The 23,641-nt window shown below is 39.0% G+C and overlaps 1 protein-coding gene across 1 annotated transcript in view; it reads left to right on the top strand.

Moving 5' to 3' along the window:
* Nucleotides 1–22,326, top strand: part of LOC117880106 (deleted in malignant brain tumors 1 protein-like) — a 52,356-nt gene extending 30,030 nt beyond the window's left edge. The window contains exons 11-20 of the mRNA XM_034775842.1: nt 647–679; nt 4,508–4,822; nt 8,521–8,535; nt 11,579–11,614; nt 13,115–13,265; nt 13,587–13,798; nt 15,117–15,289; nt 15,992–16,380; nt 19,022–19,293; nt 21,193–22,326. Coding sequence (XP_034631733.1) covers nt 647–679; nt 4,508–4,822; nt 8,521–8,535; nt 11,579–11,614; nt 13,115–13,265; nt 13,587–13,798; nt 15,117–15,289; nt 15,992–16,380; nt 19,022–19,293; nt 21,193–21,374 — 1,778 coding nt within the window. The 3' untranslated portion in view covers nt 21,375–22,326. The remainder of the gene's footprint in view (nt 1–646; nt 680–4,507; nt 4,823–8,520; nt 8,536–11,578; nt 11,615–13,114; nt 13,266–13,586; nt 13,799–15,116; nt 15,290–15,991; nt 16,381–19,021; nt 19,294–21,192) is intronic.
* The last annotated feature ends 1,315 nt before the right edge of the window (nt 22,327–23,641 follow it).

The raw sequence follows: 23,641 nt of genomic DNA, 5'->3' as shown, positions 1-23,641 counted from the left end.
ACCAGGGGTCGGCAACGTTCGGCACGCGGCTCGCCAGGGTAAGCACCCTAGCGGGCCGGGCCAGTTTTATTTACCTGCTGACGTGGCAGGTTCGGCCGATCGCAACCCCCACTGGCCGCGGTTTGCTGTCCCGGGCCAATGGGGGCAGCGAGAAGCCGCGGCCAGCACATCGCTCGCCCGTGCCACTTCTCGCCGCCCCCATTGGCCCGGGACAGCGAACCGCGGCCAGTGGGGGCCACGATCGGCCGAACCTGCCACGTCAGCAGGTAAATAAAACTGGCCTGGCCCACCAGGGTGCTTACCCTGGTGAGCCGCATGCCAACGTTGCCGACCCCTGGGCTAGAAATATAGTTATGTGTTATTCTTAAGATGGGTCCCTGCTTTGTATTCTGTAGTGTCATGATTAGCCAGACAGCTATCTCTCTCCAACCACCTATCTACCTACCAAGTTCTAATTTTCATCCTCTCTCTCTCTCGCTGTCTCTCTCTCTCTCTCCATCTATCTTCTCCACCCATTCAGTTATGCTGTTAATTTGGTTATGATTTTATTGGCGTTATCTTGAATTTGGCACATTACTCTATAAGTCTCTCTCTCACTATTAAAAATGTTGCCAATTTATGTATTGTTCTCCTTTTGTATTAATAGCTCATACTACTACTACAACATGGTGGCCTTCAGGTAATTCATAATTATTTTACTTCTTTATTTCTATGTTGTATTCTTCTCAATTATCTCATTATAATACACAAATAATTCCCATATAAATGGCACCAGATTCCTTGGATAGGAAAATAAGTATGGCACGGTGATAAACCTTTGTATTTTTTGCAGGCTGTCTTCAGGCTGATGGCAATACATTTTTTTGAATATCAACTTTTTCTTTCATTTGGCAGCTAGCACTTCTAAATAGGGATACAGTAGTACTGTAATACTTTTTTTAGGTATTTATACATTAAAGTAAGCACTTAGGCCCCAATCCTGCAAACACATATGTATTGCTTAACTTGGCTGACATGACTGGTCCCAATGGCCTCAGTGAAACTATTCCTGTCAGCAGAATTAAGCATGTGTGCATATGTTTGCAGAAACTGGGATCTACAGCCTGCTGGTACTGGAGTACATTTGATATGGGAATTGATGAGACAATAAACATGGAACAGGGTGGAATCACTTTTTAGAGCAAAGCTGTACTATAAGAGAAATAAACTGTGAGGCCAGTGAGCTTACTAACTGAACTCCATCCAGCTTTTTCTCTTGCTCACCAATTTTTTTTTTAAATTATTACTTTCCCTCTTTGTCTCTCATTTTCCCCATCTATACACTGAGGATAATAATACTTACCTTTTTGGTAACTTGCTTTGAGAGCTATTGATGAAAAAGGCTATTGAAGAGGTTGGTGGTGTTTTATTATAATTTTCATGACAGAAGTAACTTGATTTGCACCTTCAAATGCTTGTGATCAAAAGATGCATCAATTGCGGTGAAAACTTTCTATGAATCATATTGGTCAAAAAGTGCATGGATTGGAGTGAGGTCAAAGGTTCCACCCCTCTCCTTCACCCAGAAGTTAATGATTTAAGTGTGCTATACTGCTTTCAGGAACCCATTATGTCTTTGCTACCCTACTCGTTGCTCTTTGGCACTAAGTTAATTACAATTACACTGTTTTCTATATATTTTTGGTAAAATATTACGATGCCAAAAACAAAAAAATCACTAACCCTGTCCTTCTCTTTCTCTTTTCCAATGTTTGCCAATCCAATAAGCATTACTACTCCTGGGGTACCAGGTTCAGGAGTCAGTTCACAACTAAGTTGTACCACACAGCTGGTGTAAAGAGAGATGTTAAAGCCTCCTGCACTATGCATTCTACCCCGCTGGTCAAAGGGGAGTGGCTGTGAGAGATACCAGCAAAAGGGTCAGGGACAAGTGAAAGAAAGAAATGACTGAATTGATGGGCATTATGTACGTTGAGGATTTTGAGGGCCCCCTACTGATTAAAAATAGATTACAAAATTTTAAAGCACCCTCACAGTTTCTACAAAGCTGCACGACTCTTGGATCAGATTTTTGAAGGCTGATTGTTATTCTAGCAAAATAATAAATTGACAATAAACTGTTTTCCAGAAATCTTTTGCCCATCTCTAATTAGAAATAGGCCTCTTCTTAACAAAAGAAATATATTTCTAGGATGAATTTCTTGCAGCAGCCAACTGACACATGAAAGAAAATCAGACATTTTAGCCAACATCTTCTCATGGTATTGAGAGATGTCATTTAAAATATTAAACAGCCCCTAGCACAAAGGAGTCCTGGTCTAAGAATGGGGGTCCTGGGTGCTACAGCAATACAAAAAAACCCCAATAATTATTAATCCACATGAATATTCATTTGAAATAGCCATATTGACTTAAATGGAACTATTCAGGAGAGGAGAGTTATTCTTGGAAGTGTAGGGCTGGAGGGGACCTCGAGAGTTCCTCTAGTCTATACCCTCTGCGCTAAGGCAAGATTAAGTATACCTAGACCACCCTTGAGACATGTTCATCTAATCTGTTCTTCAAAGCCTCCAATTATGTGGATTCACATGCATGCATCTTTACAGGATTGGGTACTAAAGGAGTAACCATCGTATTTCCATGTTTTCTCCTTCCTCATCTTTTAAATAAGTAAATAATTCTTTGTACCTGTACATAAAGCGGTCCGATATTTAAAAATGAAAAGCACGGTGCAAGTGTGAAGTATAGTTACTAAAACATATTAAATTTGCTTCCTGTTCACAAAATGAAAATTTCTTCAGATATATTTGTTTAGTAAGGTTTTAATTAGAGCTAATGCAAATAGTGAAGGGGAAATTGATTTTTCTCTCCCATTCCTCTCCCTTGTTTTCCAATTGCTCATAATTTTCTCAGACAAATTCTTTTTGGTCTGAATCCTCAAAGCAATTGTGTTGTGTGGAAAGTTTTGAGTAAAATATGTGCAGCCATTTTTGAGTTATATGAGAAAGGGGGGTTAAAAATTCTCGGTGTTCCTATTGACATCTTGCTGGGGGTAGAAATTTCAGTCATGGTTTGGTTTGCAGGTCTTATTGGCTGGGTCTTCACACCAGTTTTCTAGTGTTCTTAACCTGTGTTAGCTAACCCAAGGTAAAATCCTAGTTTGATGTTTTGACACGAGTGAGCAGTTTGAGTTAAATCATAGGCTGCCCCATGGTCTATAACTTGACCTGCTAACTCATGTGAAAACTTCCAACTGCCTTGTCTTCATTTGGATTTAATCTCAAATGAGCTCAAATTAAGAACACACCTATCTTCCTAGTAAAGACCAGTTCTGCTACCCTTACTCACATGGAGAAGTACCTTACTGCCATACTCTGAAAAAAAGAGCCAATGATTTTAGAGGACCTTCTTAGTGGGTAACTTCCTACACAACATGAGTAAGAGTTTAAGAATTGGGCCCAGAAGAAGGAAAAATAATCCTACAAATACTTCTGCACACAAATAAATTGAACCATTCAAGTAGATACCATTGACATCAATGGAACTAGTGGTGTGAATAAAAAGTTACTCATACATGTAGGTTTTTTGTATTTTGTGTTTACGCATGACTCTGGCTTTCTGAAGAAAATCTGTCCAGAATTTAAAAAATGTATTAATATTAAAATTAGAACTGGAACAGAACCAAAACCATCTATCCAAATATATTTGACCTTTGGGAACATTTGGATCCAAGTCAAAACTGTGATTTGGGCCCATCTCTAATTTAAAACTGAAACGTTCTTGCATGCATGTTAGAGCCTTTCATATGCAACCTTTCATTATGTGGATAAAATGAAGACGGTCATAATATTTGGTATGGTCTGTTAAGGCTGCCTGAGGGAAGGCCTGCTAAATTAAGGTTGCCTCAACTGATACACCACAATCAAGGCTGTTTCAGTTTTGGACATTTCTGCCCAAAACACATTGCTAAAGATATTAAGCAGGCATAGGTGCAATTCAGGAGACTTCCTTGTTTTCTTTTTCTCTTGTTTTTATTCTTTCTTTGTCCTTTTTTGGTTTTGAGTTTACTTTTCTTCCTTTTACATTTTTAAATATTCAGGGAAATGGGTATTTTATAGATGAAAAATGGGAATTATTAATAAATGCATAAAAGATGGAGATGAAAATGGCCAATTTAAGGTCATTTATATTTATGAAAACAAATCTCAGTACCATTGGAATGTTCTTGTTGTTTGAGAGACATAGAATGGAGAGTTAATTTCTCCCAGGCATTTCTTTGTCAACGACAGTTTGTGATAGAGAGAGATAATCCGTCGTATTTTCTCAATTATCAAGAGAGAAGGAGCCCAGTTCTTCCTCTGCAGGACACAAGTATATTTCATTAACTGTAATGGGAATTAGGGCTATCCCCTGTGGTAGGAAAATCAGATTCCAATAACATGTATGAAAGCATGCCCACATGAAACACTTTGTGAATGCTCATCGAGACGTTTTCTGTCTTTCAAAGGTGTTTTTGATCTCAGACTGGTGAATGGCCAGAACAGCTGTGAGGGCCGTGTCGAAATTTATGCCAATGGAACCTGGGGGACAGTGTGTGATGATTTGTGGGACATAAACGATGCTCAAGTTGTATGCAGGCAGCTTGGATGTGGATGGGCCATTTCTGCACCAGGAAGTGCCCGATTTGGTCAAGGCAGAGGAAATATTTTCCTGGATGATGTGCAGTGCAGAGGAAATGAACACTTTGTCTGGCAATGTCAACACGGAGGGTGGGGCATACACAACTGTGGCCACAGTGAAGATGCCGGTGTCATTTGTTCAGGTACTGTCTTTTCTCTTATAACTATTTTAGTTAAGAATCAGAGAGCAGGATCTTTTATAAATGTGGAATTCTTGCCATTGGCAATTTCTTTGTTTTTTTACTAATAGCTTATGACAAAAAGTATGTTAAGATACTATCAGACTCTGAGGTGCAATCCAGACCAGGGAGGGGTTGTGTTAGCACCTGCCCTGCAACTTGGGGTGCCGCACAATGCTTTGCTGATGTAGCTCCAGCAGCTCTGACCCCAGCAGCCTGTCAGCGACACTCCAGTCACACTCTGGCTTCCAGCAGCCTTGATAACTACTTCCAGGGTGACCCCAATGCACTTCCAGTCCCAGATTTCCCCAAAAAACATGTTTTCGGCACTGCCCAGTCAGAGGTGAAAGTAAGCTGGTACAGGCCGGTACGGCTTACTGGTAAGAAAGTGGCCGAAGCATTCAATACAAATGGGTAAAATAGGCTAGGTTTATCAGTAGTAATAACAAAAAAAAATCAGATTTATCACTTGAATTAAATATATTTTACATTCTCTAGAAACAAAATGCTCCCCTTCTGTTTTCAGTTGTTACTTCTTGTCAGGTGGAAGATGTTCATGTGATTCCGAATGTTAGCTTTTGAGTGCCATCAGGGTAACCGCTTGCTTCTTATTGGTCAAGTCTCTCGTGTCAGGCGTGCAATTTACAGTAGAAAGTAAGTGGGGAAAAAATGCCGCCTAAGAAGATACACATTCAGCAGACCCGAAAGGATATGTTTAAACGTAAAAGTGAGGAAATGGGGGATTGTCAGTCAAAAAGAACAGCAACAAATGAAGAAGCTGAAAGTCATCCACAAAAGGGTATGTCTACGCAGTCGACGTTAAAGTGTTGCCGCGGCAGCGCTTTAATGTGGCTGTGTAGTCGCAGCTCCAGCGCCAGGAGAGAGCTCTCCCAGCGCTGTAATAAAACCACCTCAGCTAGGGGAATAGCTACCAGCATTGAGAGCGTGGAACTTTACCGCACTGAAACTTGCATTGCTCGGAGGGACGGGGTGGCGGTGTTTTTTCACACCCTTATTTTAGAATAAAACTAGTATACAGCTACTGTATCTAAGTCATGCAAAGGGATCCATGAAGTTAAGTGTGTAGGAGTGGAGGTGGGAAGGGGGGTTGCGGTATGACCGTACCGGTAAGAAATTTAAGTTACTTTCACCCCTGTGCCCAGTCCTCTCCTGGACAGTTCAGATATTAGAGGTCCATTACCCTGGAAAGGAGTCAATGTACAAGAGTTTGCTACCTTAATTGGAGTTGTCAAACAATTCAATTTAAACACAACACTGGATTAGTTTTGATTAAAGAATAAAACAAGTTTATTTAACTACAAAGAGAGGCTTTAAGTGAATACCAGTATAAAGCATTAAAGACAGAAATGGCCATAAGAGAAATAAAGATAAAAGTCTTTCTTGTAACTAAAACTTAACAAACTAGATTTGGTTCAAGGTAAATGTCTTACCACATGTTCCCAGCAAAATAGCTGACCAATTTCTCAAGTCGGCGAGCTGACCTCAAAGTCCAAAGGGCTGGTTCCTTTGTCCTAGGTGAAAGAGCAAGTGAGAGAGATAGAAATGGTGTTTTTGCCCCTCACTTTTCTAATCCAGTCACCCTTGGAATACATTTTCCTGAGGGTTACCCTTATATAAAGTTCCGTCCGGCTGTGAGGATGGAGGCATGGAGTCTCATGATGAAAGTGGTTCCATGTTGTTGTTTGTTAAAATCCAAATCCATCAATTCCAGCCCACCTTAGCTGCTGCAGAATGGTCACTTGACAGGTGATTTCAAGTTAACTTTGATGACACATAGCAAGAGGCATTAGCTTGGCCTTTGTCTTCAGAAAACTGGTTTACCACTTCCCCAGACTTATCTGGTCAACACATTTCAGATAACTTTACATATAACGTTGCTACACAGATTTCACCATGATATTATTGACCAGGAAGTTGAGTTTTCAGATGATACCTCACAAGGTATCTATTGTACAAGGATTATTACAGTGGTGTGTAGGGTGTGACTACCGGGATGTATTTGGTCACAAATACATTAATATAATACTGTACTCTTTGCAGTAGAGACTTCTGCTGGAGCTGATTAAGATTTTTTCTGCAAAGGTTAAATAGTATTAGGAAATCACCTTCATGTTTAACATGTAGTTGTGTTTTGAAAAATGATTATGGCACTCCTAACTCAAAACATCCATTGCCTGTTTGTTCAGTCAGATGTGCTGACATCAGTGACAAAAATAAATGTTTACTGCATTTTAGTCCTGTTAACCCTTCATCATCAAGAGGTTTGTTTACTAAATTCCTTACAAGTGTATTTGTGCAACACCAGAGAAGCCAATTAGATTGCACAGCTGGTACGGAGGGTGTAATTTGCTCTGCAGCATCTTTATTACTGATGGTGATAAAACGAGGGCGAGAGAGAGAAAGAAAAGGGTTTAGAACTCAGAACCCAGAATGGACATGCATGACTGACAATCAGGAACAAAATAAAAACCAGCACTGGTTTACTTCTCAACTTTTCAGAGCAGAGCAGTACTCTAAGAGAAATAAGCTGGGGCCAGTGAGTTTACTAATTAAACTGCATTCAGCTTTTTCTCTTGCTCACCAAAAATTTGTAAAAATTACTATTTTCCCTCTCTGTCCCTCATTTTCCCCATCCTTACAATGGGGCTAATAATACTTACTTTTGTTGTAATGTGCTTTGAGAGCTATTCATTAAAAGTGCTATAGAAGAGTTAGGTGTTGTTATTATCATTATTATAATTTTCATGAAAGAAGTAGCTTGACCTGTACCTTCAAATGCTTGTGATGAAAAGGTATTTTCTATTGCAGTGAAATCTTTCTATGAATCACTTATTGGTTAAAATTGCTACCTTATTTATGTGAATTTGATCTTGGTGGCTTGTTCTTAACTCATTAGAATATAGCATAAATTGCCAGTCAAAATATGCTTGGTGGTGTCAACATCATTAAAGCACCATGCAATTTTCTATCACAGGACTCTTAGTTCAGCGGAATTCAGGACTGGGATAGCCTCGGTGTAGGGAAATAATCACATTGCCTGCTCACACTAAACTTTGCTCAAATCCATTTTTAGGCATCCCTGACTTCAGTGAGCATCAAATAAATAAAATGATTAGTAATCTGAATAAATCCACGTGTATATTTTTGTTTGTATCTTCTATAAAAATGCTCAGCCCTACTTAATATTTGAGAATAACCTGAGCATTATTTAGATTCCCTAACATGGAAGTTATGGAACTAACAACTCTGGGTTTATTAGGCTAATGCTCAAACCACTGAGCTGCTCTCAGAAGACGAACAATTCCATAGGCACCATTCCAGTCAAGCACATGCTTAACTTTAATCACATTTAATCCATTGGTTTCAAGTCAATGCAATGACTTCCTAACTTGTGTTTACACATATGTGTTGATAGGATTGAGGCCTAAGATTGCATTCCTCTCAATACCTAGATTTTAGTGGCTTCATGGTGCTGTACAGCTTTCAGGGACCCTTGTGTCTTTGCTTCCCAATTTGTTGCTCTTTGGCACTACGTTAAGTACAGCTACAACATTTTCTATTTATTTTGGTAAAACATTGCCATGCCAAAAAAATATATATATCAAAATCACTAACCTCTGTCTTTCTCTTTTATCTTTCAGATCCGACGACACCTGGTAATTATCTGTTTTTAACATTGTTTGTTTTGCTTTATTTTTCTTTCCCAATGCTTCCCAATCCAACAAACAACAGCATTACTGCTCCCAAACAGGGATACCAGATGCAGGAGTTATTGGCCGATATAAGTTGGTGTAAAGAGAGAAGGCAGAGCCTGTTGCACTATGCATTCTATGCTGAGGGTCAGAGGAGAGTGGCTCTCATAGATATCAGAAAAAGAGCCAGGGACAAGAGTAGGAAAGAAATGAATGAATTGATGGGCGTTATCTATGCTGAAGAGTTTGAGGGCACCCAATGTTTAAAAATAGACAAGATTTTAAACTACAGTACACTGATAATTTCCGCAAACCTGAGCTACTTGTGGATCAGATTTCTGAAGGCTGACTGTTACTCTAGCAAAGTAAAATGGCACAGCAAGCTCCATATGAAACATTACATGAGACTTCACAACAGAGTAGTTCTTGCAGCTGTAAGCATCTTCAGAGTGTAGGATCAAATTACTATGATTGTTTAATAGCCTCATTGTGCTGGGTACTGTACAAACACACATAAAGAAGCATTTTACCACCAGAAAACATTTTTCTTGGTGTAGGTTTTTGACTATTACAAATAGAGCTGGGCTCAGGTTCAATTTCCTTTCTGCCTTGAGTATCCCATGATTCAGAAGCATGCCTGGGCCACCGAGCTATAGGGATGTCCTGATACAGAGTTTTCTCAGTCTCTCCTGTTCCAGCTGTTCTAGTTTGTATAAATAATTAAATAGTCATTGGAGCAGGGACTTTGAATTTGGGTCTCCCATGCCTTAAGTGAATGTCCGAACCTCCAGCCTATAGAGCAGTGATGGGCAACCTTTGCCACGCGGCTCGCCGGGGTAAGCATCCGCAAATTTGGCTAATCACGGCTCCCATTGGCCGTGGTTTGCCACTCTAGGCCAATAGGGGCTGCGGGAAGCAGCGCGGGCCGAGGGATGTGCTGGCCGCTGCTTCCCGCAGCCCCCATTGGCCTGGAGCAGAGAACCATGGCCAGTGGGAGCTGCGATTGGCCGAACCTGCGGTAATTGTCTCTTTTTAATATTTTTTGTTTAGATATCTTTCTCTTTCCCAGTCTTTGCCAATCCAATAAACAGCAGCATTACTGCTCCTAAACAAGGGTACCAGGGAGTGGTGCTGGAACAATGGGTATAGTGGGGGTGCTGAGAGCCACTGAACCAAACTGTAAACCCTGTATATGATGGAAACCACTTCAAGCCAGGGGCTGCGGCCGCACCCCGACACCTCTAGTTCAGCATCTATAGCTCCAGGTTCAGGAGTCACTGGCAGAACTAAGTTGTACCACACAGTTGATGTAAACTAAAGAGAGATGATGAAGCCTCTTTCACTAGGCATTCTACCCTGCTGGCCAGAGGGGAGTGGCTGTGAGCGATAAAAACAAAAGTGTCAGGGAAAACTGAAAGAGAGAAATGACTGAATTGATAGGCTTTAGATATGGGCTTGATATGTTGAGGAGTTTGAGCGCCCCCTACTGATTAAAAAATAGATTACAAGATTTTAAAGTACCCTCACAGTTTCTGCAAACCTGCACTACTCTTGGATCAGATTTTTGAAGCTGATCATTATTCGAAAAAAATAATATATATATATAAAACTATTCGCCAGAAATCTTTTGCCCAGCTCTAATTATAAATATCCCTCTTCTTAACAATAATAAAATACATTCCTAGGATGAATTTCTTTCAGGAGCCAATGGACGCACAAAAGAAAATAAAACATTTTAGCCAACATCTTCTCACGGTACTAAGAGATGTCATTTAAAATGTTAAACAGGGCCTAACAGAAAGGAGTCTTGGTCTATGACTGGGGGCAGGGCTGGCTCTAGGATTTTTGCCGCCCCAAGCAAAAACAATTTTGGCTGCCCCCCACTCCCCCCCGGTTTTTTTCTTACCCCACCCTGGCCCCACCTAAACTCCGCCCCTTCCCCAAATCCCCAGCCTGCCTCCTCCCCCTAGACTCTCAAGCCTAGGAGGGAGGGAGGGAGGGAGGGGGAGAAGCGGCGCGCGCGCCGTGGCCACTCAGCTCTCAAACCTGGGAGGGAGGGTGAGCAGCAGTGCGCGAATCAGCTGTTTCGCATGCCGCAGCCGCTCGGGATCTCCCCCTCCCTCCCAGGTTTGAGAGCCTGGGAGGGAGGGCGAGCAGCTGCGCGCGAATCAGCTGTTTCGCGCGCTGTGGCGAGCTAGGGCGGCCGGGGCACATTTTTAGGGGCGGCATTCTGGCGCCGGCCATGCCGCCCCTAAAAATGTGCCGCCCCAAGCACCAGCTTGTTTTTCTGGTGCCTAGAGCCGGCCCTGGCTGGGGGTCCTAGATGCTACAGCAGTAAAAAAAAAAATAATTATTAATCCACATGAATATTCATTTGAATATTCATATTGCTTTAAATGAGATTATTGAGGATAGGAGAATTATTTTTAAATGTAGGGCTGGAAGGGACTTCGAGAGGCCCTCTAGTCTATACCCTCTGCACTAAAGCAAGATTAAGTATACCTAGACCATTCCTGAGAGATATCTATCTAATCCACTCCTCAAAGCCTCCAATGGTAGGGATTCACATGCATGCATGTTTACATGATTGGGTCCTAAAACATAACCATTGTATTTCTTAACACTGTTGTTTCCTTCCCCTTCTTCATTGCAATAATTATATGCAGACAGCTAAATTTTTATCAGCTTTGTGAATTAGACAATTGGATAGAAATATAGTTATGTGTTATTTGCACAATGGGTGCCAGCTTTGTATTCTTTAGTATCATGATTTGCCAGCCAGCCTGCCTGCCATCTCTTTCCCCATCTCTCCATCCACTGACCTACTTATCCCTTTCTAATTTTCATCCATTCTTTCTCTCTCTTTTGTCCGCATTCAATTATGCTATCAATTTAGTTTTATGATTTTATTAGCATATTCTTGAATATGGCACATTATTCAAAAAGTATATATGTCTCTATTAAAGCTGTTGCCCATTTAAATATTGTTCTTCTTTTGTATTAATAGTTTCTACTACTACTCCAACATGGCTGTCTTCAACAGGTAATTCATAATTATTTTACTTCTTTATTAGTATGTTGTAGTCTTCTCTATTCACTTATTATAATACACAAATTATCCACATATTAATGGCACCAGATTCCTTGGACAGGAAAATAAGTACGGCATGGTGATAAATCTTAGTATTTTTTGCAAGCTGTCTTCAGGCTGAAGGTAATACATTTTTTGAATATCAACTTTTTCTTTCTTTTGGCAACTAGCATTTCTAAATAGGGATAGAGTAGTACAGTATAATACTATATTTAGGTATTTTTACTTTAAAAGAAACACTTAAGCCCCAATAATGCAAACACTTATGTATGTGCTTAACTTGGCTAATGTGACTGGTCCCAATGGCTTCAATGAAACTGTTTATGTCAGTAGAAATAAGCATGTACATGAATGTTTGCATGATTGGGGCAATAGGTGGATCAAATAAAACAGACCTCTTAGTGGTTTCACGCCCTCTTGAACTCATTCTTCAAAGTTCTTTTCAACTTTCCCTTATGGTACTTGTTGACTATCGGTCTCGTGCCAGTATTTAGCCTTAGATGGAGTTTACCACCAGCTTTGGGCTGCATTCCCAAGCAATCTGACTACAAGAAGACCTGGTCCCGGTGCACCGGGGGACACTACCGGCCTCACACCATCCATGGGCTGTGCCTTGATCAGAAGGACATGGGCCCCCGAGAGCAGCACTGGGACAAATAAAACAGAGTTGCCAGTCAACAAATACATGCAATTAAACTCGGTTTCTGTGTGCTTCACAGTAGGGAAAAAAAATCAATTTTTTTTCTATGTGTCGCTCAGCAAGATAATGAAAGTCCTTGTCGTTTTCCCCTTTTTTGTATAAGCAGAGCAGGGGGTGGTGCCCCTAGCCTCTGTTTTCCAGAAGATGGGAATGGGCTACAAGGAATGGATCACTTGATGATTACCTGTTCCGTTCATTCCCTCTGGGGCACCTGGCATTGGCCACTGTTGGAAGACAGGATACTGGGCTAGATGGACCTTTGGTCTGACCCAGTCTGGTTGTTCTTATGTTCTTAAGCCATGTGTCAATTAAAGCTCTGCATTAAGTAAAAATTGTTACATTCCAAAGTTGGCAGTAGGTGCTATTTTCATTCAGACTATAATTTTTGTTCCCAGTGCACCAGGTGCTTCTTCAAAAAGTTACTTCCAACCTGAATTAAGAACATAACATTATCGGAGGAAAAAAAGCATAATCTTTCTTCCCTGAACATTTTCTTTGGCCCATATTTTCTGTCTTCAATTATATACATTTAGGGCTTAATCTTGAGAGGTTCTGAGTATTAAATGAAACTGAGTGGGCTCCACAGCTCTCAGGATTAGATTCTGATCACAGAACACCTCATTGAAGTTATAGGAGGCTTTCCTTGAACTTCAGCAGGTTTTGGCTTTGACTGATAAATCATATACAAATATATGCAAAAGTATATATAAATGACTCATATGTATTTTATTTTCTTACATTTTATTCTGCAGCAAAATATACTTGTGGTGGTGTCCTTCAGTCTTCATCGGGGACATTTCAAAGTCCGTTCTATCCTGGGAATTATCCAAACAATGCAGATTGTGTGTGGGAAATAGAAGCAGTGAGCAATTACCGTGTAACACTTTCATTTAGCGATATAGTGTAAGTAAGGCACTAATTTCCCAGGCAATTCATAGGTTCAAAATCATGGAATTTTGAAATTGGTACCCTCTCCATTTCAAGGACATTTCTCAACAGGGCTTAACACATGTAAATGACCAGTAAACCTAAAATGAAAATTGTATGAATATAGTTTTATTTGTGGTTATTTGTTCAGTCCTGGTGGTACCACATAGGAAGCAAAATGAAGACAATCTGTCACAAACACCTTGCAGACTGAAAGGTTTAATTTGAGATTTTGTGGTGACTAGTTAAACAGGAGTTCACAAAATAGTTTACAAAATGTTTGTGTTTATTCCCCAGGACAGAAGGTGGTACATGCCGGTATGATTATATTGAGATATATGATGGGCCACTCTATACCTCTCCTTTACTGGGGAAAATTTGTTATGGTTCCTATCGCACATATACATCGTCCTCAAACTTGATGACAGTTCGATTTCACAGTGACTCGAGTATAACAAAGAGAGGGTTCCGTGCTGCCTATTACACTATTCCAGCAGATCAGAATACTAGTAAGTTCATGTTCAATACAGAACTTCGCTTTTCAGCAGACAAGCCTATTTACTGATTTTATTTGCTAAATAACTATTTATTAATGTTGTTGAACTACTTCAGTATAGCAAGCACTCACTGTCATCTTTCATACTGTGGGATTATTGGCCTATTACTTTCAATGTTTGTTATTATCAAAGTAATTATTTTTAGACATTTTCTCTGATATTCAGCCTTAATTTACTTTTTCTTTACATCGTCTCATTACTCTTACTTATGGCCCTTTGTACGACCTAATTGTTCATTCTCTCTGGGTTTGATCCTAGTCCTGATGCAGGCAAAACTCTCATTGCAAGCACTCCTCTTTATATAGCGTGAGTGAATTTCATGTCCTCTCTCCAACTCCTTAGTTATTATTTATTTGAGCTCAATATTTAGCACTTTGCTGGTACATGTTTAGTATTAGAATTATTTATATTTAGAATAATTCTCTCCACTTCCTTTTGCATTTGTGATGTTCTTCCTTGAATTCCATGCAATTTGTCCATGTCTTCAGCTACACAGGTGCCCACAAGAGAACTAGAACACCTTTCACAGCCATACAAAGCCTGATCCTTAAGCACTCATTCAGGCAAGACTCCTATTGTTTTCAATGTGCATTGTGCCCACTTTGATGTTATTCAGCCTCTGCACGTTTAGTTCCAAACCCCATCTGGCAGATATAAGGCCATACATGCAAACCCTTGATTCAGCAACCCTTGATCATATTGAATAGAACATAACTGGTTAGTTCCATTGGCTGATCAGTATAATTCAAGAAAGCAAAATCTGGTCCATAAATTGCTGTCAACAAACACACCAGTTTTTCTTTACTTTATTGTTACCTTTGTCTTCACCTCCTATTGCATTTTAGATCATTCTTTCCCAGAAGTACTGAAACGCTTCATTTTATTTGCTTAATAATGGCCCTGCTAATACTGTTCTTAATTTTACTCAAGCAAAATTCCAAGCAACGTCAATAGGACTTTTACTTGACTCCCGAATTTTTTCTACTATGGTAACTATGATTCATTGATGAGACTCTCTCTGATCACAGGAAGAGAAGTTATAATTTACAGATTTTCATAGTAATCCACAGCCAAAACCCACAGGCCCCTGGTCCATCATTCAATATTTAAGACATAAGATAGTAAAATCATGTGGTTTGGCTTATGTTGAACCCCTTCCCCTCTCCCAGCCTACACACAAAGTAGATAACAGCATATATATAGGTTGCAACATTTAATTATGATTGTATGCCTGTACGCACTAATAATGTATGTTTTATCCACCCACTAGCTCTTCTGTGCTTGCCAGAATACATGCATGCAGTTGTTAACAGAGCCTATCTCCACTCACATGGCTACAATGCATGGGATGTCAGCTTGAATGACCCTTATTGTAGACCAAACATTACATCAAACTATGTTATATTCAACATCCCATACAATGGCTGTGGCACAAGACGAGAGGTATGAAGTTGAATTTTTAGCAACCTGTGTAAGTAGGTCTGTGCAAACTGCAGAATTTATTTTGAAAAGGGTCATGAACAGAAACCTAGGCGTTACAAGTGAACCAACGACTGCAGGTTCAGATTCAATTTACACTCCCACCTGTCCTTCCCCTGCCTGCAGGGAATACATCACTTATTGTAGATTGACTTTATGGGGAATACTGGGGGACAGGGAAGATACGTGAACAACCTCAACCCATGTTCATAGACTTTCTTCTAGCATGAGCTGATGTTCATGAATAGTAATAATACTTGGCACTTACATAAGCCACAATTCAGCAAGGTACCAATTTAAAGCATTCACTTCTATAGTACTTTAGATTAAACACAACTCTAAGTACCTTGCTGAATCAGGACCTTTGTGCATTACATGTTCAAAGCTTTGCATGAATGTAAACTAACTTGGCTGTGTTTGGGTTCAAAGAAAATATTTTTCACATCTCAGTGTAATCACTGTATCATACAGCCAACAAAGTTTTTTAAAATTGGTCATTTCTATTCACAACACAAGTCACACTTCTTTTCAAAATACTGAAACAACACTTTTTAAATGTGTGTTATTCTATGGGAGCATCAAAAGTTTAGTAAGTATAATGGTAATTGTGACCTCAGGCAAAAGCATGACAACATTAGATAATTGTGTATTTACTGTGTCAAACAGGGAAACAACAACACTATCATCTATTCCAACTTGATCAAAGCAATCTCTTCTGGTTACATAATCAAAAGGCAAAAAGATCTTCACTTGCATATCAATTGCAAAATGCTCCAAAATAGATGGATAGAAATAATGTATGTTGCAGAGGATGTTACTGAAGTCAATGAAACTCAGTACGGCAGATACAACGTGACCATTTCATTTTATAAATCATCATCCTTCTCATGGCCAGTGTATGACTCTCCATACTACGTTGACTTGAACCAGGATTTATTCCTTCAAGCTTCAATTCACAGCTCTGACCCAAATCTAGTCTTGTTTTTGGACACGTGTGTTGCATCACCCGATCCCAATGATTTTACAACAGTAACCTATGACATTATCAGGAGCGGGTAAGGACTTTCCCAGCGATGGTTTACAATGAAACTGTGCATGGAATACTGTATCTGTTTTGTTTATGCAATAATTTGAATGGGGCCAGTGTGAAGTTTTCCTTGCCACTAAACTAATTAAAAAAAAAACTTGTTTGGCAAATCCTGGCAAAAAATGAGAAATCAATAGAAATGACATTTAGACGATGCAATTCTGTATCAGTGATTCCATTCAAGGATGTAACATATTAACTAAAGAGATAAATTCAGTTCTGATGTAAACAGGTGTAACCCCAACCTCCGCTGATGTCAGTGAATTTTCACCTGCCCACATCAAAATTGAGTTCAGCCCAAACAGTTTGTCTATAGAAATCAACTGTATTTTTAAAATATTCTGCTCCATTTTTAAAGGAAAAAAATCATTCTTTTGTAGTCCTTTTTTTTTTCGTAGCATACTGAAAATGTTATTTCAAATTACTGTAATTCAATGTTTGGTTCAAATGACTGAAGTTTAATGTTTGATTTTTCCTGCTTTTCTGTACTTTTCCTACTTTTTAAAATCTTTTCAGTTTCCTTTCATGAGTGTTCTGTGTTTTGCAAGTGACACTTAAGAATTTTAATGTCACTCAGGTGACCCAGAATTGGTCATCTGGCCATTTCTTGTGGAAAAGTCAGATAAAAGAATTATTGAAAAATTAGATCTTAGATCTGGTAAGAAAATAAAAATCACTGATCTCATCCAGATAGCCATTCCTATGTTTCTAAGCTTTACCTGCCAGAATTTCAGTAGATTTCTCCATTGTTAGACTCTACACCTTTCAGGGTATGAAAGTTCAAGTCTTTCATGAGCAGGTCCCATTGTCAATGAATATGACTCTATTTATTGGTGCAATCCTAATTATATATAACTAATGGGGAATAAGTGAAATTTCAAAATAATTCAGCCAGGGTAGCATTAGAGCTGCTAGAAGTTAAGTTTTAAAGAAGCCATCTGCATGATAGTTTAAAACCCCCTATCTATTGCAGGAGATGAAAATTAGATATTCAAAACAGCCCTTTTAAGAAATGATCTGATACAATCATACAATGAAGAGACCGCCAAATCTTTTAAAACTCATATTTATTTAAATTAAAACCCCAAAGGAAATACATTTTCCATATCTACATTCAAACATATCTTAATCATCTATAGGTGAGAGAAATGTTGGCATGAATATAAAACATAGTAACATATGCAGTCTTAATAATCTCAGTTTATACAAGTTTAATACCTTGTGATCTTTCTTATGCTTATGAGTTTATTAAAATTTGTATAAAAGACATTGATGATATGACAACTCTGCAGCTTATTCTGAGATAATTGCTGTGTATTAACAGATAAATTGAGTTCCTTTTCATGGTGGTTAAATTGAACCAGAATGCACTGGCGTGGAATTTTGGCACTTACTAAGGTGAGTCAGTGCTGACAGGAAAGTGAAACGTACTAGAATCTTGTTCTGTAAAGCTCTTCTGCCGCTGACTTACTAGAGATTAGAGTCATTGGAAACATTCACTTTCTTGCTTCTCGCATCCAAAGCAGAAATCAGAAGAGTGGGAGTGAGTTGGATAAGATGGCACAGAATGGAAGAAGGAATTTATTATCATTATTATTCATATCCAGTAGCACCTAGAGAACCCAATCAGACATTGGGGCCCCATTGTGCAAGGAGCTGTATAGCCATTTAGTAAAGAGACGGAGCCTGCCCTTCAGAGTAGAGCTGGTAGAAAAAATTGTGACTAAAGCTTTTCCTGTCAAAAAACCAGCTGTTCAAAGCTGAAAAGTTTCATGGAGATGTATCAGTTCTGACAGAACTGTCATTGGGAAGGGTTTTCTCAGGTGAGACGAAGAGAGAGACCTAGGCCAAGTGGTTAGGTTGCCTGGGCTGTGGGAAACCCAGGTCCAAATCCGTGCTCTGAATCAGGCAGAGCAGGGACTTGGCCCTGGGTCTCCCATCTTCTGGGTAACAGCCCTGGCTATTCTGTGCTGGGACTCTCTTTCATATGGTTTTTTCATGAAAAATGAGATTTCAAATTTTTTTTTATCTGCATTGGAACAAAAACAAATTTCAAAATTATGTATGAAATGGAATTGTTATTTTCTGGCCGGCCTCACTTTAAGAGCTTAAATCTTGGTTTCATTTCTCCCTTAATAATAAAAATAAACCCCCTTTGTTTCAACTGTTCTACAGGGGTCATACACATTGCAGCCTGGAGATATAAGTAAGCAGCTCTGGGCTCTTTTCAATGATTAGTTGCCAGGACACCTCCAGGGGACCTCTCTGCAACTTGTCAGTTCTGGGCCCTGATGCTACAAAGACTTACGCACAAGTTTAATTTAAGCATTTGAGTTCAGTAAAATTACTCACATTCTTAGAGTTAGGCATGTATGTAAATACCTTGCTGAATTAGGAAAAAATAATATTGTATATTTCGCTTTCAGACAAGTCACTGCCACTATTTTAACCTCTTTCATTTTCTATTCTTACTATAATTATATATTTTTCTCCCTTTCTGTTGTCAATGCATTTTTAATTTTTATCTTTGCACACAGGGCATGCTTGATGCCAGTGATTTATTTGTGTGTATGCATGAAGACTAATTGTATTTTATTTATTTATTTTAGGTGTGTTAGAGATCATACCTACCATACGTACTATTCACCCTACAGCTCCACCATACGCTTCAAATTTAATGCCTTCAAGTTTATTAACAACCATACATCAGTTTACCTGCAGTTTAAAATGGTGGTGTGCAGGGTATATGATTATTCTTCCCGATGCTACCAGGGCTGCATACCCAGGTCCAAGAGAGATACAAGCTCTTACCAAGAAGAAGTGGATGTTATTCTTGGGCCTATTGAGCTTCAGAAAGATGGCACTAAGAACAGGAATGCTGGTAAATTTAAATAAACTTCTCTTGTGTTTAGTTTAAGTGACTATGGTCACTGGAGAGACCACATTAAGAATGCTCAATAAGGACAAACCGCAAAGAATAGGGCAGACAATCCCCAAAACTGGTGGTTTATTCCTATAATTAGATTCACCAAGCCAGTAACAAAACCGCTCCTGTACTACCTACCAAGAAGCTAAATTACAGTTTCTTTTAAGCAATCCAGCATTTGACTCCCACCCGGAGAGCCAAGTCTATATAGTGAGAGTTACTTTAAACCTTATTCACTATAAAGTTTTACCAATCAAAAGAGATCGGACACCGTTACCTACCATGTCAATGAATATTTCAGATCTGACCCAAATAAATACTTACAGCCAATTCTTATTAACTAAAGTAAAATTTATTAAAGAAAATAAAGTTACTGTGGTTAAAGATCATTATACATACAGATATGAGAAGTTCTTAAGTCAATTTCATAATAGAGATGGTGAGGCTGCTGGTTTGTGAAAGTACTTCTAGAATCCATTCAATAGGTTTTAGTCCAATAGGTAGTCTATGTGTAGAGTTTGTTCAAATTCTTCTGAGAATTTGCAGGGATAGTTCAGGGTACGCCTGGAGACCTCAGTCTGGTGACTTGAGCTTCCCCTGACAAAGTTTAAGCATATCTGAGATAAAATAAGATCAGGCCCAAAGCTTCTTTTATGTTCTCTAGCAAGTTGATAGCATCTTGATAGCAGACATCACAGCAGGGGCCTTCCCGGTTGAAGAATGGGCAGTGCATATTGTTGCTTTGAAGCTAAACTTCTATTTCTTATGCATTGATTAGCATAAAGCAATTGCCCATTCAAACGGTTCGTAGGTAGTTTACTACAAACGTCAAAGAGAAATAAAGACAATGATATTATTATACTTCAAGTTTCATTTAAACATTAATATCCCCTTTTGATCTCTGAATCAATTGAATATATAATGAAACATTACAGAGAGGAACCAAAGTTTAGCATTTACAAGCTAATTAGATCACATTGTTAAACTTCTAATAAGATATAGGTAAACACAGACAAATACAATTAGTATCTGATTCTAATTCTCTAACAATACAGGTTTACATTTTAAGAAGTCTGGCCTAGTTAACAAGGCTTTGTTAACTATCTTCAAGGAATGGTCCTGTTTACCATTTCAATATTTTTCTAATATGACCTTAAAGGTTGATTTTGGGTCACTCAGCCTGCTGGTTGCTTAACCCTTGCTGGCTCATTGTCACAATAAGGTTCTGTAAATCACTTTCCATTTCATTTTACAAAATCTTACTTCTGATTTCTAGCAGCGCAGCATGCTTTTACTGGTTTAGCAACAACTCCCTTATAAACATCAGGGACTTGTTTGTTGACTAAGAGCATCTACAAATTTGTTCCTTACTTAACACATTTCAAACCCATCATTTTAATCTGCCCAGCTCAAAAATGCTAATTGAATCAATTCTTCAGGAAGAAAGATGAGATTCAGTCCATCTCCTTCTAGCCTTATTGATTTAATTATCCCCAAACTGTTCAAGCATTGTGGTTGTCATGTCTCACCTTGACTATCTCTAGTAAAGTGAAACCTCAACCTTCCTTGAAAACTGATTCCATTCCCTAGCTCTTGTGCTAGTTATGATGTTTTCTTAATATTGATCCTAAAACATCCCTGCTGGGGGTACAGTTCATGAAATAGTCTTTTTACTAATATTAAGATGGATTGATGTGTCTAGAATGTCATGTATAAAATAGAGTGAAATTGATTTATTTCTTGACCTGATCTAGAATGTAACTTTTTAATTCAAGTTCTCTTTGTCCTGGTATCTTTGGCAATAACTAGAGCAGAGAACAAAATGAAACCAAAACTCTCTCTCTTAATTTACAGAGCTGGACTATTCTGAACATCAGGAAGATGTCGATTCCCGTGGTTCACTTACCACTACTGCTGGTCATTCCCAGGCTCCATTTATTGTTACGGGTCTGGTGCTTGCAGCTGTTATTTTCACTCTTGTTGGGTTTCTTTTGAAAAATAAACTGAGGAGACCGATTCCATACGAGATAATGTGAGACACTACAGATACGAGCATCAGGGCATTTATGTAATGATTCAGTTTCTAGCATTTGCACTAAATAACTTTTATACAACAAATCATGCTTTAAAGAGAAAGCATGAAAACCTTATTGTAATGAGACTACACTCTGAGTTCAGGTAAATTCAGGCTAGAGATGGGCCTGATGTTAAAACCCACCTCCAAAATAACAGGAGAAGGTAGGAGAAGTTTGAATCTAGATCCCAACTCTCTAACTTGCTGCCTTTTCCATGGACTTGAACACCAGCCCCATATCCGGCCCACCAGCTCCCTCCCCTCAATCTAGAACCAGACTTTGCAGCTCAGGACTATCTCTAGTCTAGATAGGCCAAAAACTTGGTTCAATTCCTGTTTCACCATAAACATCTTGTGTGATCATGGGCGAGTCACACAGTCTCTCTGGGCTCAATTACCCATCTGTAAAATGGAGATAACAACATAGGGTTGTTGTAAGGAGAAATATATAAGAGATGGACAGATATTACAGGGAATTGAGCCATACAAGTACTTAAGATAGACAGAGAGGACTTTGTTTTGACAACTTTATACATAATAAAGGGCAGTCTGACATTATTTTTATGTTTTCTTTTGCGCCTACCTAGCACATTCCAGTCACTTCTGATCATCAAGATATTTAGATTGTAATGCATGTTTTCTTCCTCATAATCTTCCTCTCAAGACCGGTGTTTCTAACATCTCAAATAGTCTGACATGGAAATTATGGTGAGGAGTCAAATGTAATAGATCGTGCAAATTTGTAGGATGGGATGATTTTCAGTCTAAATGAATCTCTTATGTAAACGCAGCAATTTAAAATTAGAAAAGTGTTACAAAGCAATATTTCTATTTGTGTACTTGCAAATATAATGTCTCTGCATCTCCAAATTACTGCTTTGCAATATGAAGAATGTGGTTTGTGATAAAGAAACTTTGGCAAAATTAATTTGTGTTGGGTTTTGTTTTTTCCATTTCCAAAACATGGTTGGTACAATCAATAAGTGTATTTATTTATTTTTATAAGAAAATGAGATTTGTCTCAGCCTTTAAACAGTACAGAATATTATAGAGAAACTGGTTTTAAGAAGCCAGATATTTCAATGGGATCAGTCACTGATATTTGACTCAAATTCTCTCTTCAATTTTTCTAATATCTTAGTGTGTGTTTTTTTGAAACCTGGGAAATGTCAAGATTGCAGTGGAGAACAGAGGGGACTGCAAAGGAGCCAGTTGCTGCTCCCTGGGGCTCACCCTAAAGATGCCAGCTGATCAAAGAGCCATCCACCAGCCAAGGATTACTGGAGCATATTGGTGCTCTGACCATGCCTATCCCTATCCCCTCTATGTCACCAAATGCAAGGGTTGTAGGGACACTAGCCTAGGAGCTAGACCTACACTGACAGAATCATCAGCTAGGGAGATCCAGCAGCTTTCCAGCTCCATAGTATGCCCAAAGCGGAGGAGATTTTCCGACCCAAATATTTTTTGTAAATTATTTCTGCGTGGAGTAGTTGGCCTGAGAACACACACCATGCAGATGGATTCTAGATGCACTTTAAAATGTCCCGTGCACTTGCAATCCTTTTTCCTGTAGGCCCAAGCACATGCTCTTTCCCTTACTTTCATTGACTCTAATGAGCCATATGTATATTTTATTAAAGTCCAATACATGTCAGAATGTAACCACTATGCCCTTCAGCTAGTATATTTTTCTAAGTGATTTTCTGTATACGGGCAAAGAAATGATTGTAAAAAAGACCTGAATGGAATCTGTTCCTGAATATCTGGTTAATTATTTTCAAACATTTCAGATGACTTTTTCTGTGAAACCCAAGGTTTCTGCTGATGTCCCTTTTTTCAAATTCCCTCCCCCACCCCTAAATTAACTGATTTGAACTTCCTTTATCAGGAACGGTACTTCATATTGATCGGGGGTTGCGGGGTGTTCTGAGAAAATTGTGTGTGTGTGAAATGAACCGTGTGTTACTGTGGGAGAAAAGACCTCTTAATCTTTGTGGACTAGGTAAAATAAACAGGCATAGAATGGAATAAGACTGAGGAATGGTCAATGAGTCTCACACTGCTCTATATAGCTTTTGTTGGTGGTCATGTAGATCTGGCTAGGCATATGGTGCTGGCTATTTTCCTTGTTTCTAGGTACTAACCTGCATTAAAGGAAGCTGAAAATACATTACTGTCCTAATATTACTTTTTCACGTGAGCATTGCTTTAGTTGCCACAGGGAAG

Source organism: Trachemys scripta, chromosome 7, assembly GCF_013100865.1.
Source record: "Trachemys scripta elegans isolate TJP31775 chromosome 7, CAS_Tse_1.0, whole genome shotgun sequence".
In the NCBI taxonomy this organism is placed as follows: Eukaryota; Metazoa; Chordata; order Testudines; family Emydidae; genus Trachemys; species Trachemys scripta.
This window is presented reverse-complemented; position numbering and strand designations above follow the sequence as displayed.